The sequence below is a fragment of the Thermobia domestica genome, chromosome 12 (genome assembly GCF_964235325.1).
Source record: "Thermobia domestica chromosome 12, izTheDome1.hap1.1, whole genome shotgun sequence".
Lineage (NCBI taxonomy): Eukaryota > Metazoa > Arthropoda > Insecta > Zygentoma > Lepismatidae > Thermobia > Thermobia domestica.
Window position 1 is genome coordinate 196,418,596 of NC_137465.1, and position 19,359 is coordinate 196,437,954.

The 19,359-nt window shown below is 34.4% G+C and overlaps 1 protein-coding gene across 2 annotated transcripts in view; it reads right to left on the reverse strand.

The window, feature by feature from the left end:
* LOC145666917 (uncharacterized) overlaps positions 1-19,140 on the reverse strand; it is a 57,316-nt gene extending 38,176 nt beyond the window's left edge. Inside the window, exons 1-2 of one of the 2 annotated variants that reach the window (XM_081734514.1) lie at positions 18,028-19,140; positions 1,226-1,261 (exon numbers count right to left, since the gene is read on the reverse strand). In XM_081734514.1, coding sequence (XP_081590640.1) covers positions 1,226-1,261; positions 18,028-18,769 — 778 coding nt within the window. In that variant the 5' untranslated portion in view covers positions 18,770-19,140. The remainder of the gene's footprint in view (positions 1-1,225; positions 1,262-18,027) is intronic. The other variant, XM_081734515.1, reaches the window with a different exon arrangement.
* Positions 19,141-19,359: the final 219 nt, after the last annotated feature.

Genomic DNA, 19,359 nt, shown 5'->3' on the forward strand with positions numbered 1-19,359 from the left:
ATATATATATATATATATATATATTACAATAAACGTATTGCTTTGCTCAGCAAGTAGTTTAAATCAGATTTAAGTCAGTTAAAAGTAAAGCTTGTACAATGAAAAATATTACAGTACGTACAAATTATGTGTATTATTTATTTTTTGAGATTTTAAATGATTCCTTACGTAGTTATCTTTTGATATGACATTTTCCTATACAACATTATTGTGAATGTTGATGACATTTGAGCGTGATACTTTTTTCTCAATCACTAAGTTTTCTTTATGTGACACAGGTTTTTAATTATGGTAATGTATACTATGGTGTTTACTTTCTCAATTTAGTAATAGAATATGTTAGAACAGTAGATAGCGCATGATTTGTATATATATAGTAAATAAGAAAATGTTCGTCTCAACAATAGTGATTGTAAACTAAACAGAGGCACTTGCAGTGTGATAGTGATAATAAAATAAAACACTGAATTAGCTAGAAGTCAATATGAATAATTTTCCGTCTCTCTATGTACTTTATTTACTTTCTCTATCCTTTATTACCATAATTATCTTCCAAGACAAGAATGTTTTTTTTTTTTTTTTTTTAGAATTCAAATTATTTCTAAACATTTTCTTTGAAGGTAATTTTCTTTGATTTTTTTTGTTCGTCATTTGTACTTTATTTAAAATATTTTCTTCTAAATTGGAAAATATTTATTTCAATTCAATATGATATGAATGCAGAAATAATATTAGAATTTTTATATACATGGATGATGAACTTCCAAAGGTTAAAGAATTCTATACAAATAAACTGAACATCCTAACCAACAAAATAAAACCACCAACTCAACCAGAACAAGACTACAAGTGCAATGATCACAAATGTTAGTTATTTATGTATCTTAGGATAAATAGAGAAGATATTAGGAAAATATTAGAAGTGACAGTAAACCTAGTTAGTAGCATATTGATGTAGACAGAGCCTGTCATGATTCAGAGAAAAATTTTGTCCAATACACCTACAAACTCCAAGATATTGTAATGTTATTAGAGAGTAAATATATATATATATTTTAAGAAATTACGGTTAAATAATACTGAGATTTGGGGACCACCTACCCAATTCAAAATTGCCAAAAAAAATAATGATAAAAAATTATTACAATTCACATCTCAACTTCCTTGCACCAATGAGTTGTCAAAATTTTTTCCGTATTCCAAATGTATAAAGCAATAATCTTACCTGTCGTAGGAGCAGGAGATAGCTCTTGTTCTTCCTCTGTAAAAAATAAATAAGTCTAAGATACATTCGAACTAAAAATATAGGCAGAGTACTCACTGGAAAATAAACATAAATACATTCAGTGTGTCTCACATAGAACAACGTTCTTATTGTTCTAAAGGTTAAAGAAAAATTCAAGAAAAAATTTCAAGGAAGTTAAATTTTTAACTTATGTTATGAAACCTTGGACCTTGTATTTATTAAAAGGTTAATTGTGGGTGGGTTGTAAGTTATAACAATTGAATTAAACGAATGATAAATCATTGACTCAGCAACGCTGAGTTTATTTACGTGATTTTATCATCGTCATAACCCATCATAAAACAAAACATCGACAATAAATCTAAATTTTCATTAATTTTGACTTAGAAGACTTAACCTTAGAAATTTTCTCTGTGTATGGTTTTACGAAATGTAACTTATCAGTTATGTTACGAGTCAAGACAGTCTTAAGTTATAAACCTCTGTATACTTAGGCTAGGATGTAACAATGAAGGATACGAATAGCATGTTCTTAATGCGATTTACATGAAATGTTGAAGTTTAAAATTCCTTTTTTTGAAAATTTCCATTTTGCAGTTACCACTTGGCACTCAAACTGTCCATAAAACAGGTTCGTTGATTTAATTCGTAAATTGTTAAAAATAATACTTTCAAACTCCCCTTTGGATGCTTTATTATTGTTTATTATACCTATTCTCACATTAGGATGTCGTGAAGTGCAACACACCGTTAAGGTCAATATTTGCGTGGTACAATGTATTACTATAGCAACGCTACAAACAACAATTTATAAATTCTTCTTGTTTTGAGCTAGTTCGTATTGGCGAAATGAAGCCTCAGTGGTCAGAATATGGAAGTGATGATTCCAGGAAGACAATACACAACAATGTGAAGGATCCGAATGACTTCATCACGCACAGACAGAGAAGACAGATTCTTTGTACACTTGGAACAAATCAAATAATGACATCCCAAACACTAGCATTTGAATACGCGATTGTTGAGTAGCCGCATAAATGTGTAGCAGTACTATGGCCACATGAGGGGTGAGCATCGCCTTATCAATCTGGCATCGGGTGTGATGATATGATGTGTTATTGTATTCTGCCCCTGCTTGAGTCTAAATATTCATTGACGGGTCTTTGAATGGTATATTTATAAGTTTTTGCACCCACTTGTAGTCCCTTTACTACAAATCCTGCATGGAGACATTTTCCAACAAAATAACGCGTGACTACACTTGACATCTAATATCTTACATTTCCTGGATGGACACGATGTCCCCGTGCTTCCTTATCGTAGAATTCACCTGACATCTTTTTTTTTTCACAACTTCTCACACAGCAAATCTCCGCTAACTACAGTTGTTGAGCTTGACAACATGTTGCAGATGCTTGGTATTCAAGGTCTCATTTTTTATGCTGATCGTGTCGAAGCCATTCTGGACGTAAATAGTGTACTGATGCGCAACTGATCTATAGACTTTGGTAACTCTTGTGAAGTTGCCACATGCGGCAGAGAACGGTAAGTGTAATTATTTCAAACTAATATCTTAAGGTATGTGTCTGCCACGTATAGAAATGCTACCTATTCTCCTTATTGGTGTTGAATTTTTAATGACCAGCAATGTACTAATTAAAAATAATAATAATAGTCAAGATTCATACTAAAATTTGATCCTGCAATTCTGGTATTTAATCATTTAAATACATTATTTATTTCTCACATATATTTTGTTCTGTCGTCTATTCATTCCTCCCTCCCTACCAGCTGGTGCTACAGCTCTATGAGAGCTTAGGGCTCTTCATTTTATCAAAGCTTCTACGTCTTCAATCCAGCATTTCTTTGGTTTCCTTTTTTTTCTGTGTGTGTAACCTTTCCTGTAGCATTCTTTTTGGCATGTCCTATGCTTCCATTCTTTCAATGTGTCCTCACTCTCCATCATAATCGATGAGTTTTTACGTAACGTACAATGTTTGCACTTTTTATCAAGTCCTGCTTTACCGAGCAATATATTCCTCGTAATATTTTGCTTTCAAATGCATTTTATGCATTCTTCCCTTTCGTTGACGTTATCAATTTTTCACATCCATAAATAGCCTGTATTAAGAGGATTTTGTATATTTTAAACTTAGTTCCCTTTTATATTAACTTACTTCTCAACAACTAGATATTTGCTAAATATGCCCTATTTCCTTTTTGTGTTCGGTCTTGTATACTCTTTTCATTGCTGTTACCATTGCTAATTAGACTCCCTACATACTGAAATATGTTCACTTCTTCAAACGTTTTGATTTCTATTTCTACGTCTTTCATTTTTCATTTACTCTCCGCATTTGGTATTATCATATATTTTTTAAAATTTACTTTAAGACCTGTTCCTTTCACAGTTTTTTTCTAATTCTTGGTATATCTCTATCATTTTTTGCTTCTTCCGTGTCATTATCTTTATGTCATTAGCATATGAGCATATTTGACTGCTTTTGTGGAATATTGTACCTCTTTGGTCAATATTTTCTATGGCTCTATATAAGGTGAGCAAAAACAAACTTACCGACAACCCATCTCTTTGTTTCACTATTTATTGATCTCTACTAAACCTGACAACTTAATTATTGCATTTGACTTTGCCATGGTCATCTTCGTGAATCTGATCAATTTTTCCGGAATTTCCTCATTCACCAAAAAAAAATCTACCTAAGTATTAGACTCTGTACATGGTCATGTTCGTGAGTCTGATCAATTTTTCCAGAATTTCTTCATTCACCACAATAAAATCTACCTAAATATTTGACTTTGTACTGTAGCACTAATATGCTATGTATACGTAGTTGAAATACAAAATAGCTTAAAGTGAAGTGTACAACATATCCAAATTAATTTTGGTCATTTCTCAGTATAATTTCAATTCATGGCTCAGTCTTATTTTATACCTCCAATCTGCATAATAATACGTCGTAATTGCAGTTTAAACTATATATACAATAACACCTTGAGTGCAGACAATTATGTTACAGTGATCCAGATTCGTCTTCCCTTTGTTGTAAACTTACGTAACAATTGGAGTCTTCCATTCTTAATTGTTGCGGGAAAGATTGTGATTCTTCGTAAGTGGACACTATTTCTTTTCATCCTGAGAGTAATTTACGCATTTCTTTTCTTTCGCTTTGGGAATTTTATTCAAGCAATTTACAGGTACTTCTTAGTTCTTAAGTATTATTATTCTACTTATGCTGGTTACGTAATTTCCTGAAACATGAAAGCACCGTTACTTTCACATTAAATTTTATACATTTCTTTTTCGTTGCCTTTTTATTTTTCAGACTTCTGTTTTTGTTCCATTACATGACATGTAGAGAAGTGTAACACATCTTTCACAATGATTTATATATTTACTGCTTGTCAAAGAAAAGCAAAGATAAACCAGTTTTGTCACATTTTCGTTTTTTTTTCTTTTTCTTTAAAATATTGCTCAAATAAAATTACCAATAAATATAAACCTTTCCCGATCCATATCCTATTTGAACCCACAAATTTAATAATTAAGTTAGACCAATTACATTTTCAAAAAAATGATGCTATAGGTCAAAGTATTTGGTTTTGTATTTTGGAGTCCGAAATTGGCTTAAGACTGCTGATTGGTGTAATATTTGGGTTTATATTCAGGGAACTTGAATCAAATGCAAAGTGAAGACAAAAAGAGTGTAAAAAAAATAATGAAAAAATTACGGCATGGTCAGAATTCAGTAAATATCTGCACAGAGATATTGAAGGAAACAAGAAAATGCTATGTGGAGGAACTAATAAACAGAGTCGTCCCGTCGATCTGCGAGGCCTGGCTGAAAATAATTTGGGAGGGGGCAGTGATGTAGTTGAGAATTCCACATTTAGCGTGAATAGATTATTTTGCGCCATGTTTGATGTTTTTTTTTTATGTCAATGGCAGTGATATCGTAGTATGAATCCATTTCGCAGCATCTATACCATTCAGTTGTAAAATTATCTTACAAAATGTTGGTTCATCATTTCAAAATATTTCGAACATCGGGAATGAATTAGAAATAGTAAATAGTAATTAGAATTGCATTTTCTAAACGGTCTAACTCTCCTTTTACGGCTCAAGGACTGAGGCAAATGACCCACATACTCTACTCCCCTGTTTATAAAATAACATGTGACGCAAACAAAGACCAGAAAAGTGAACACGAAGACATACATAAGATTCTAAACATAGAAGGAGGAACTATAGTATTTAAGAAACTGCTAAATAGAAATGCCACAAAACATGTAGTAGGTAAGTGGACAAACACCGTGAGCGTGGGTTTTCCCAGGGTTTTCCCGTTTTCTCCCATTGTCTTCATCTCGTCACTTTATTCATTCTTATCATCAGCGTCTCATTTAGCCTACACGGTATAACCGCCGGAGGTAAAACTGAAAGATTTCATTTTTTTAAAATTTTGCGTAGCAGATGAAATAACAATACGTAGAAATAATACGAGGTTAGTGGGTATATAGTGACTACAGTGTAATGAAACGAGTTTGGAGATAAAGAATGATACCAAAGTATTGGACAAGATGTAGAATTGTGCCAAGCTTCAAGAAAGAAGTTCCGAAAATATATCGCGGTCACCAAATAATTGAACAGAAAGTGTGTGATTGTGAAGAAAGAAAAAAAAATCAGAAGAGAAAGATCAACACTAGTTCTCATATTGGCACTGAGAGAACTGTTGGAAAGAGCTTTGGGAACAGGTAGTCAAGTTTTCATAAATTTTGAGTACATGTGGAACGAAACTGGAACCAAATAAGAAACAATATGATGAATCAAATAACTCTATGGACTACCAATGTAGAGTGTGAATAAAACCATGGAAATAGCAAGTGGTTTGATAGAAAGTAAATGTACCTCGTACAATATGGTCTCAAACAAGGCAGTGTATGAATCTAAACTATTCATGGTCGTTATGAAAACAATAGAAAAGTAAAACTGAGACAGATTGATGGTTGGTTGAATTTTGGGTCCCTTTCAGCAGTAAGGTTATAAGAAACATGGACTTACAGCTTAATGAAGAATCCGAACCATAGAATTCTAACAGAAAATCAAATCCAGGTCTTCCGCGCCGAGGAACAGATTGATAGAAATATATTAGTATTTTATAGTCGACTAACAATTTTGGGGAAGAAATCTAAGAAGTACAGAGACAACTGTTTGCCTGTGACAAATATTGAGGGGGAGTAAATTTTTGATCATTTCATGTATCAAACACAAAAAAGAGAAACAAAGAAAATTACGAGAAAAAATATTGAAGATTGAGAAAACTTTCCAGTATCTGTACTCAGGAAAGACGAAAGATAGAAGTAAATAGGGCACTGGAAAACGGAAAAAGACTTACCAAAGAATGAAACATCTTATATGAAAATAAGCATAAACAGAAACGGTAAAGTAATAATATATAACAGATAATTTATATACATAATAATATACTCTGCAGAAGCATGAAAATAACGAAAAGAATATGGAGTAGCATGAGATGAGACTCTCAAGAAGCATGTGAGAAAGATAACAAAAGAACAAATTACAGGAATGACATAATCAGAAATGCACTGAAGAAAAACTGATTGACAAGAAGTAGAAAAACCTAATATATATGTTGGGATGGACAAGAAAGAAAAATGAAGAGGAAACACTTATCAAAGAAGCTGATACATATGGAAATCACAGAAAAACGATCAAGAGGAAGAAAAAGGAACAAATGTAAAATAAAGTATAAAAGAACGTAGGAAAGAGGAAAATAAGACTGGAAAAGGTACAACACATGAAGAATAGTGGAATGAAATCTTGTTGAGACCTCGTATAACACAAAGCTGGCAAAGTTGAAGTTGGCACTTTATAATGATGACAAGTTGAAATTTTAAGATTTACAGAATTTATTTTGCGAAATTAAAGACAAAGTTTTAAAAGCATTTTCTTCCTCTTCTTCTTCTTCTTCTTCTTCTTATTATTATTATTATTATTATTATTATTATTATTATTATTATTATTATTATTATTACTATTAATGTTTATGTTTATTAACATAAATCAAAATTCAACTCTAAAGCTAGTTAACATAGGAAACAACGAACAGTAGAGCTGATTGCAAGTTTGTGAAAAAAGTAATCCAAGCTGCATACTGTATATTAAAGTACAACCTAAGCATACGCAAAGATAGACTAAGGAAATAGCTGAGAATACCTCAGTCAAGATGATGATCTGCGAGATTGGGTTCGATAGTTAATTTTGAGTATAATATCCCTTTTAGATCAAGAATAAAACATGGGCCTACAGCGTAACGTGAACTGGAAACTATATGAGCTCCCACCGGGAATCGAACTCTACTCTTCCTCGTCAAAGGAGTGTACGCCAGTTAGTCGCTGTACAGTGAGCTCACATATTGCATGACAATGCTCAGTTCGTATGACTGTTATTGCCAAGGTTGCAGTGTTACGAGCTCGTAAATCTGGGCTGTAGAGTGGGTGTTTCTCGAAGCTTTCACCTCAGCCTTGACAATTAAGTCTAGTGTACTAGAGCATTATCGTAGGAAGAAACAGTACTTTTTAAAAGTCTCTCCTTAACACTTCTTAAGCACCTGAACTGTGCTATGCATGGTTTGGGTACAAAATCTCGCGGCCGAAACGAAACGAAATGAAATGAAATATTTCAGTTTTACGTCCCACGATTATGCCGGTTAGGCTAAAGGAGACGGTGATGATGAGTAATGAATGAAATGGTGGAATGAAGAAAGTGGGGGGAAATGGGAGAACCCGAGAAAACCCACGCACACGGTGTTTGTCCACCACAAAGTTCACTTGGCGGAGGCTGGGATCGAACCCGGGACCCCAGGCACCAGAAGTGAACGCTCTACCACTGAGCCACCGCGGCCCCACGCGGCCGAAACATCGCCGTTCAAAATCTCGAGGGCAAAATCTTGCGTGGGCAAAGCCTTGCCGTCCAAAACCTCGCGGACCAAAATCTTGCTTGGCCAAAACTTTGCGGGATGAACACCCTCCCCCATCCCTAAGTTGCATCGTCAAAGTGAAATTAAAAAAATTCAGGCCCTAACCTCATCTATGTGGCAAATTTGATCGAAATCGGTCTCGTGGTTCAAGAGTTATTAAGTTTTATTTATATATCTCTCCTTCCAACTCCCCCCCTACTTGTTCTACCGACAAAGTGAAATAATAAAAATCCATCCTCAGCTCGAACCTCATCAATGTTGAAAATTTGATCGAGATCGGTTGGGTGGCTCAAGAGATATGATGTCAGAAAGTTATTTTCATATCACGCGTTAGAATTTTTTTCTTGTCATTATTTTAATGCAATTATATGTTATTACTAAATATATACATATAACAATATACAAGGTGCTTCAAAACAACACCGACAGCATTTGGGAGCTGATTCTTGACACCAAGATAAGACGAAAACTATAGACCAACTTGGGTGCACAAATGCTTCCTTTCGGAGTCATAGGCTGCCGAAAATATAAATAAATGAACTTTAAAGGTCCATAGCTACGAAACTATGGGACCTGCCGTAGTCGGGTCAAGACTTCATTTAAGAACTGGTGTGTGTCCTATGCAAATATCAATGTTTCAGAATGCTGCGGTAATACCGTAACAATTTTTATAGAGGTAGTTTGTGAGTACTTTACATTATAAGACCGTAGACTAACTCCCTCTCCAAAAATTGTTATGTGAGTACCTTAGGATTCTGAAACATGTATTTTTTGATAGGGTACATATTAGTTCCTAAGCGAAGTCTTGACCCGACTACGTTAGGTCCCATAGTTTTGGAGCTATGGACCTTTAAAGTTCATTTTTTCATGTTTTCGACAGCCTATAACTCCGAAAGGAAGCGTTTGTCCACCCAGGTTGTTCTACACTTTTTGTCTTATCTTGATGTCAGGACTCACCTCCCAAACGTCGTCGGTGTTGTTTTGAAACACTCTGTACAGAACATTCTACATCGAGGAAATCGTCCTGACGAGGTTTTATACTGACGACATTTCTTCCCAGGTGAGATCACGTCCCGCGTAGTTTAGGCCAGATGAGATTCTGTGTCGTGAAATCAGGCCAGGCATGATTTTGGGTATGGCGAGATTTTGTCCCGCGAGGTTTTGGGGGACGACGTTTTGGCCAGGTGATGTTTCGGCCCGGCGAGATTTTGGGCCGCGAGAGGTCCTGGGAGGAGAGGTTTTGGCCAGGCGAGGTTTGGTATCCAAACCATGCATAACACATTTCAGATGCTTAAGAAGTGTTGGGGAAAGACTTAAAAAAAGGTTTATTTCTTTGGAGTTCATTGTACCAAACGACCCTATAATTTGGGGGAGGAAGCACAGTGGTAGAACGCTCACTCTGGTGATAAAGATTTCTGGATCTATCCTAGACAATGTGAGTTTGTGGTGAACAACACTGTGTCCTTTTACTTTATAGGTTTTTTAACTTCCTATCACAGTTTCATTTCATCAAATATTGCATAATCCTTCCTTTTCATTATTAACTGTATCCTGTGGCCTACAGGTCATAACTACGGACCGTAAAATTAAAGATTTCTATTGTCTGTCTATACATCTAAACATAGGGATTCAAGATGCCACATGAACTTCAATGCCACAAGAACCGTCTTTGAATCACTAAAGATAGGAATGGTAGTAATTTGCCAAGTACAGTAGGTGGTCTTGAGATTTTCAGAAAACATTAATTAAAACGAAGATTGGAGGAATTTAAAATTCAGAAGATTAAAGCTTTGGCGAAAACGTGCTTTAGTGAAACGAGTCACACAGGAAGAAAGATTGTATAATAGCTTCGTAATTCTACCTGTTACTATGTAACGGTTCATCTTCGGGTTTCTCCCTTAAATATTTAATTTATCACTGAAGGAAAAAGGCAGATATAGCAGAAGTGTTCAGAAATGTTGATTAGTATGAAACTTGTTTTTGTAACTTGCTGATTTTAACTTTTCAAACTATATATAATTAATGTTAAAATTACGTGAAATCTAAATTTAACATCAGATTACTATGTCATTTACACTAGTTGGATTAGGATTAGGATTCAGATTTCTGGGTTTTCGGCATCTATTCCATGTTAGCCCGTCACTAGGATTAGGATTTAGATTTCTGGGCTTTCGGCATCTATGGCCATATTAACCCGTCACTAGGATTAGGATTAGGATTTAGATTTCTGGGCTTTCGGCATCTATTGCCATGTTAGCCCGTCACTAGGATTAGGATTAGGATTTAGATTTCTGGGCTTTCGGCATCTATGGACATGTTAGTCCGTCACTAGGATTAGGATTAGGATTCAGATTTCTGTGTTTTCGGCATCTATGGACATGTTAGCCCGTCACTAGGATTAGGATTACGAATTAATTTCTGGGCTTTCGGTATCTATGGCCATATTAGCCCGTCACTAGGATTAGGATTAGGATTTAGATTTCTGGGTTTTCGGCATCTATGGCCATGTTAGTCTGTCACGTATGAAGGATGACGTCATTCGGCGATCAGACTACCCGAGAAAAGGGAAGGAAGCGACCTGGGACCTGTATGTTAGATATCATCCTGGCATTTGCCTGGTGTGAATGAGCAAAACCCCGGAAAAGCTCACTCAGGATGCCTGACCTGAAAAAGCATTTACAGTTTTTCAACCGAATATCGCCACCGGGAATCGAACCTGGGACCGCTCGCACCAAAGACGAGAGCGTTAGCGACTACGCTACGCGGGGTCACTACACTAGTTGGAAACGAAACTAATAACAATAACTAATGCGAAATAATAAGTGAAAATTCACATTGGAAGAAAAATATTAGAAGATAATCCAAACAAATCCAAAACATGAAACATTAGATTTGAACTCCGAACCTTCCAATAAGGAAGTGAGAACGCTAACCAGCCACTTGTACGATAAAAGTCGAATTGAGAAGAATCAGTTAAAACTAACGTCTGCCATCTTTTCTAGGCTGCAGAAACAGCAATAAAACCTCAGCCTCAACTTGGGGAACGTTCCGAGACATTTTCCTCATGGAGAAAGGTCTATTTTGGCCTGTTTCTTAGTTGAAGAAGGAAATGATTAGCAACTCAACTAATGATCATCTCTTGATACAGGCCTTAGTACCTAGACTAGTCTTACATGAAAGGTTTTCAACTAGATAAGTTTTTTTTTTTTTTTTTTTAAGCAACATCAAGTAAGAGGTCGGCGTAGATAAGTTGTTGTTAGAGCATTGTTTCTTTTTCCCTTGGAGGGCCGGGCTCGAGTCTTAAATTTTTAATGTGCTTCGATTTCAGTTTCAATCCATAGTCAATGTGATATGCAAGATCTTCTCTTGAGGAGAAAGAAAGAGGGGTTGGAATGACTATAAATTGGAGTAGATCCATGAATGGGAAGAAAGATTAGCAAATTGATCTTCTTCAATTGTTCCAGATTTAGTATTTTCAGTTGATTTCAACCATTTTCCAACGCATGTATAATCAATGTTTTTGTCTCTCTTCTCATATACAGAATGTAGTGAAATAATACGTTATGCATACAACGAAGTGTAATATAATTGACATATAGCGCTCATTGGACAACACGCTTCAAACAATAAAGATTCGTTTTAAAATGGAGAAATTTATTTGTGCAGCAAAAGCCTGTTTCAGTGCTCCACAGGTTCACCAACTGTCGTCTCCTGCTTGAAATGTTAGGTGTAACTTCGGTTGCATCTGTACAGGCGTTTGTGAAAACAGCAAAAGTACTAGATCCAAACTAATGGAGTTATAGCAGTCAGAGTGAGAGATACTTTTGCTGCTGACCCTTGGGGTCCTTGGTTCGATCCCAGCTCACACCGTGTGGACTTTGTGGTTGACAAACACCATGCTCGTGGGTTTTCTCTGGGTTCTCCCGTTTCCTCCCACTTTCTTCATTCCACCATTTCACTCATCTCTCATAATCACCGTCTCCTTTAGCCTAACCGGCATAACCGTGGGACGTAAAATTTAAAGATTTCATTTCATTTTCACTTTTGCTGCTGACTGTACATAGCTATCATTAGTAACTGCTCTGAAATCGTTTGTAGAGAACATGTAACTTCATTAATAAACGTAATTTAACAGAGACCGTCAAATTACATTATTTTAAGTCGTGAAATCAAACTGATTTCTTCTATATTATGTGAAAATGCTGTTCCGCCGGAAACCTGACCTCGATAAGAACAAATGAAAAAAAAATTACACTTCATTACATTTCCATACATTTCTATCCGTATACACTAATTTTTTTCTGTGATTCTGAAACCGAAAATAATTCTAACTCTGCGTAACGGAAAATAATTTATTCATCTATAAATCAATATGTCCGTTTATTCCTAAATTATCTACTTAGAAAAAAAATCAGATAATTTAGAAACAGGAATCAACTTTAAATAGGATATACATTATAGGTGAGCAGTGGAACATACACCTTAACGGAATCTGATAATATAAGCCATGTTTTAGTTTATGTAATAATCAATAAAAAACTGTACCAGAAAAATATGCTCTTTTTTGTCCTGTATTTATTATCGAAACTTATACATATTTTTTTATTGATTATTACATGATTTTTCCTTAACTTAAATTATTCATACGTGTCCTGGTTGAATTTTGCCCTTAACGCTTCCAATCTTAATTTAACTCATTTCCCGTCGTCGTAAAAAGACTAAATTTCGCACAGCGTCACAAGCCGTTTGAAAATACATTGCTCCAATCTTACTTTCATACATTCATATACGAGCGTCAGTTACCCGTTTCGTTGGGTTAAAATAAGAAAAATTAATAATATATTCCGTCAGTCAGTCACTTTTTACTACTACTGAAGTGCTCTCTTTGCTTCACTTCAATATAATTTTAATATTTTTCATATTGATCATTTTCGGTCATTTATATATATCCTGCCCTAAGTTCCATCGTCAAAGTGAAATGATAAAAACTCTCCCAACCCCGAAACTTCATCTTTGTTGAAATTTTTTATCGAGCTCAGTTGGATGGTTCAAGAATTATTAAGTCACAAACCTAGTTACTTTCATTTTTATTTACATAGATTATTTTTTTCACTTGGATCGTACAAACCGTGTCCTCAAATATTGCAACTTGAATGAAACTCATTTCCCGGCATCATACAATGATGAAATGTTGTACAGTGACATACGTCAATTGAAGAAACAACGCTGTATTGTTATTTTATACGTACATTTTTATTAAGGTCAAATATATATATCCTATCCCGTTATGTAACCAAAAATGCTCTGGAGTTGACATGTGCAGTAGGGTCTATGTAGCAAAAATTGACGTCTGGCATCTTTTTTAGCTATCAAAACTTTTAATGTGTTTTTATGTTTCTTATAAATCATTTTTCTGTAGAACATTACAAAAAATACACTAAAAAAACATTTAGTTCAATGTGGACAACAAAAGAGAAAATTTGTTGGTTAAAACAAAAACCAAGTAAGCAAGTGCAAAATTGGGAGAAAAAGATCAATTCTAGCAGAAATTGTATTACTTAAACGTGATAAAACATAAAAAGGGAAGAAAAGAAAGAATAAGAAGCGTTGCAATTAATAGTAGAGACATCAAAACATAAGATTAATCCGATATCTTCGTTCGTAAGTTTTTCTTTATTTTCGAAAAGTTATGTCCCGACTTATCATGACTTCTTATAACGGTTACAAGTAGCATATGCGTAAAAAGTATGTGTGTCACTGTCAGGGGGGAAAACAATCAACAATAGATACATGCTTCTACTTAACAACGTGTTTTGTTATAATATATTTAATACAAAAGTAAATAATTTCTTACAACCATTTTTTAAAATTCAATTACTATTTACAACGAACAACATACTTTTGAGCGTACCGAAAACTCTTTTTAAAAAAAGATTTTCTAAAAAAAACTAAGCATAACAATGCGCCCTCAAACACATGGTAACGCGTTCACTTCGATGTGATCTATGGATTGACAAATTATGTCTCTTATAAGGTATATCAGAAACATACTATATCTACTGATATACTATGATTTACTAGATCTTTAGACAATGTTTTACTTAAACAGATTTTTTTTTTAAAAAAAAAATCAGTGTTATTGATAGTTTTAGATTATATTTCTTTATTTATAGAATGTACTGTCGTGTCTTGATATATAACGAAGAGCTTAATGAAGGTATGTTCCAGCATCAGTGTCACCTCAGTAAGTGGTGTAGTTCTTGGACAGCATTACAACAGTTAAGATTTACACAGTACAAATTTGTTCCTTTTCGACTTTCTCGAAAACTACACATGAGTTTTTAGACTTCCGCATATATAATTTTGTCCAACTCAATGTGATCTACCAAACACCTTGCTTGTGGGTTTTCTCGGGGTTCTCCCGTTTCCTCCCACTTTCTTCATTCCACCATTTCACTCATTTCTCATTATCACCGTCTCTTTTAGCCTAACCGGCATAACCGTGGGACGTAAAACTCAAAATTTCATTTCATTTTTCAATATGATCTGTGGATTGATACATGTATCATTTTCGAAGTTTTTCTCCTTAAACGCTAATAAGACTGTAGAACTTTTTTTTCTTGTGAAACATCTTCCATCTGTATTATTTTATTTATTTATTTAACAATTATCAGATATAGCCCAGAGGCCACTTTATGTTGGATATCTAACAACGAAAATAACACTAAAATATTTGGAAAGGCCAGGGCCTGTTTAGTAGGTATCATCCCGATATTTGCCTGGTAAAGACTGAGGAAAATCCTGGAAAACTCCAGTCAGGATGGTCGGCAGTGGGGATTGAACCCACGACCTTCCGAATATGAAGCCAACGCTCTACCACTTGAGTTACCTTCCTTGGTAAATATGTGTAGGGATGCGCACGAGACAAGATTTGAGACTGTCTCTTCTCGAAAAGTGCTGTAAAAGTGATGTCTCGACTCGAAAAATATATATTTTTCTATTGGAAGAGCTGTGTCTCGACTCGAATTTTGTCAAGAAAATTCTGTCTCGACTCGACTCGAGCGCATCCCTAATTATGTGCAATTTGTATGGATTACAAAACTTTGAAGTAGCATAGTTTACATTAATGCCTTAGTAAGATTATGAACGCTAACAAGTACTACCACTCAAACTAATATATAATCAAAATCTGTGTGTTTTACATATTAGCACTTATGTGAAGAATATCATATTACTTTATATACGTACATATGTGTGTTTCACACACAAGAAATATAAAAGTATTAAAATAGGTAAAAAGCACCACAAGAAAAGTTTGTTCTTCTTTCATCCAGCTTCTAAATTAATTAACACTACTCTTCGTGTAAACAAAGTGACTTTAAATGAATAAAACGTCTCTGTTCACATGTGTTATTTTATAAATAGGAACAGTTAGTTTTAATATGCAACATTTAAAAAAAATGATTCTCTGTTTATTTTAAATCAACATTAAAAATTTTAAGGAATTTAGATTCCAGTTAAAGTAGAAATAAAATTTTAGAATCGTTTTCTTTAATATTTGTGAGATTTTCTGTAATATTTATGATTAGTAATTAGAAACTTTGAAAGTACTAACTGTTTCCGAAGCAATGTCTTAGTGGAATAACTACTTTTGTATACAAATGTCAAATTGAGCGGGGCGGGGGAGTAATTGCCCCCTGCAACTCTAAATTATGTCTGTGGGGGGCGCGGTGGCTCAGTGGTCGAGCGTTCACCTCCGGTGCTTGGGGTCCCTGGTTTGATCCCAGCTCGCGCCGTGTGGACTTTGTGGTGGACAAACACCGTGTGCGTGGGTTTTCTCGGGGTTCTACAGTTTCCTTCCACTTTCTTCATTCCACCATTTCATTCATCTCTCATCATCACCGTCTCTTTTAGCCTAACCGGCATAACCGTAAAACTTCAAGATTTCATTTCATTTCTAAATGATGCCTGTAGTTGATGTTCAAATTGTTATTTGTTACATATGCGAGCAACAAAATTTTTGCGTGCTTATTATAAATGAGTTGCCAGAAAAATACTTGAAAACATCATTTTATTCGATTCATTCTGTTGGTTTTATCGAGATTCTTTCGATTCCTCCCACCATCAGTTACTTCATTATCATTCACTTTCAAACAATTATCCGTCTCCTTTAGCCTAAAGTGCATAAACTCAATTTTTTTTTTCATTTCGGAGTTAAGAACATGTGAAAAAAAAAACATGAATTGCACCTCGGAAGGAGTAAATTATTGCAACTCATTTGAAAATATGTAATGAAATAAACACATCATAATATTGAAGTTTGTATTCAAAATGGATATCGTGGAGTTAATCTCGAAATTCTCATGTTTGCAATTAACAAAATGGCATTTCAAATCTTTATTATTAGTGAACAAATAAGGAATCTTCATAATGTCTTCTTTTCCTATTTAAGACATTAACTCGCATTCCTTTATTATTCCCTGATCAAGCTCTTGACGCCATTCAATCTTTTACATTATTAAACAATCAAAAATATTCTTTCATTTCTAATACTAATTTAACTATGTTAATTAATGTTTAAGGTTCAAATATATCTATGTTCATAGCGATCAAATGCAATCAAGTGTTTTCTTCGATACAAACCTCCTGGAAGAAGAGGGAATTTGCCTTCCTTATCCCAGTCCACTAGCAAAGAATGTCTCAGTGTAATATAGCTTCCTCACACTGCTTTGATTTTGTCCTCCCCCTCCCTTTCCCCGGACAAAAGGAAAGTCTGAGTGCAATATTAACTGTGTCAAATATCTTCACCAGCTTTGGTGGTTAGCCCACTGATTTATATGCGAATTATTTTTTCTAATTCCTTTGAAATGAACTGGAAATTTTGATTATTTGATTTTCCTGATGTCTGCTACAACTTCGTTTAAGTGCCTCTTCTTTTTAAACAATCGAATTTCCATTATATATAATATTTAATATTATTTAAATTAAATTTGATTATTAGATTTTAAAATTATATAAATAACCATTATGTAAATTGTAAAACAAAATTTGTTTCGCAAAATAAGGAACAATTAAACGCATTTGAACAAGAATTCAGCGAAATCAAACCATTTAAATTCCAGTTCATTTCAAAGGAAACAAGAAGAATTCAGAGACTTCAAATCATTTAAATTTCAATTCACTTCAAAGAAAACAGAAAAAAGAACTAAGAGAATTCAAACCGTTTAAATTTCAGTTCATTTCAAAGAAAATAGAAGAAGAATTCAGAGACTTCAAACCATTTAAATTTCAATTCACTTCAAAGAAAACAGAAAAAGAACTAAGAGAATTTAAACCATTTAAATTTCAGTTCATTTCAAAGAAAATAGAAGAAGAATTCAAACCATTTAAATTTCAGCTCATTTCAAAGAAACAGAAGAAGATTTCAGAGAATTCAAACATTTAAATTCCAGTTTATTTCCAAGAAAACAAGAAGCATTCAAACCATTTAAATTTAAATTCATTTCAAAGAAAACAGAAGAAGAATTCAAACCATTTAAATTCCAGTTCATTTCAAAGAAAACATAAAAAGAATTCAAAACAATTCCAATTCATTTCAAAGAAAACAGAAGTAGAACTCCCCATTTAAATCAATGGGTTAATCAACAAATGTGGCTACAGATATGTAACACTGATCACTAAATAATTTTAAAAAAATAAATAAATTAAAGACAATCAACCGTTCTAATTAGCTTACTATTAACACTAAATTGAATAATATCTTACCTTGTATCTTCTTAAGGAAGTACCTTCCATCTGTTGGCTTTGGGACTTCCACTTTAATCAAAGCACCATCATCTTCAAGAGCTTTGGGTGATATTTTCACAGTGGCTCCACCAAAGAAAGTTTCCGGAAGTTGAAAATTAAGATCATGGGTCATCAGGAACCGTACACCTTTATCATACAAAGCATCGCCAATTTCCGAAACACTTTTACCGAAAATGGACGAAGTCGAGCGTTTGGAAGGTGCTACACTAGCGTTATATTTATTGGCATTTCTTAAGAAAGACACCCCATCTGACACCTCGAATTCATCTGAACCTAACGTATCCTCAAAATATGTGTACACGTTGTTACTAACGCATGATAAACTAGGTTTCCGAGCACAATCACGATACATGTTTCTGAAAAACCTATCCTCTATAGTTCTGTTTGGTTCAATATAACTGAAATTTTCTTCAGTTTGTTCCTCAATTGTTGCTACTGGACTTCTGGTCTCTTCTGTGCTGTACGTCGAAGAAATTTCATTGTTATTATTATTAGTAGTAATATAATTAGTACTTAAAGTATTATCTGTAACAATTACAGTTGACAGTTCTGTTGTTGTTTCCGTGGAATACGCCCCTGTAAATGAAGAAGACCCAACAGTATCTACAGAATTTTCGGTTTCTTCCAAACCGGCAATCGGTAAAATAGTCCAACTAACACACAACACTAGCCATAGGAGTCTCATTTTGAACATCTCCATTGTATGGCTAAGAAATGCTAAATAAAACTCACTCGAAGATAAAACAATTCACTTGTATAAGATAAACAAAATTTCGCTGACACTGCAAGTATAGTAAACTGCAAGAATAATATATAATAAACAAGTCACTACCGAGTAACACGAATTTTCCCGGTCATTTTCGGTATCAATAAATAATAGTAACACTTATGTCCACATATTTCACAAACTCGGATCACTGTTCACAATAGATCGATTAAACTTTTCATGGCCGTGATTGTTTTCCTTCCTTGAATCGCGTCCCCGACCTCGACCGAGCGAGTGTTTTACGAGAAATGATTTTTTAGCGGACGAGAAGTCCTCGCGGTTAAAATGAAGTAAAATGATCATGAAGAACAGGTTCACTCACCTTTTATTGGTCTGTCGTTTTTTGAATTGCGGTCATACCGTTCCTGGCAACACTGAATATCTCGTACTGCAGCCTTGAGAGAGTGTTGCCAACGCGCTGCGTCTTTGCTCCGATTCTAGGCACTTTTTCTGCGGCACTTGCTCAGAGATGAATCTACATAATACTGAAATTATGGTGAAGAGTTTCAATATTCGTTAAAAAC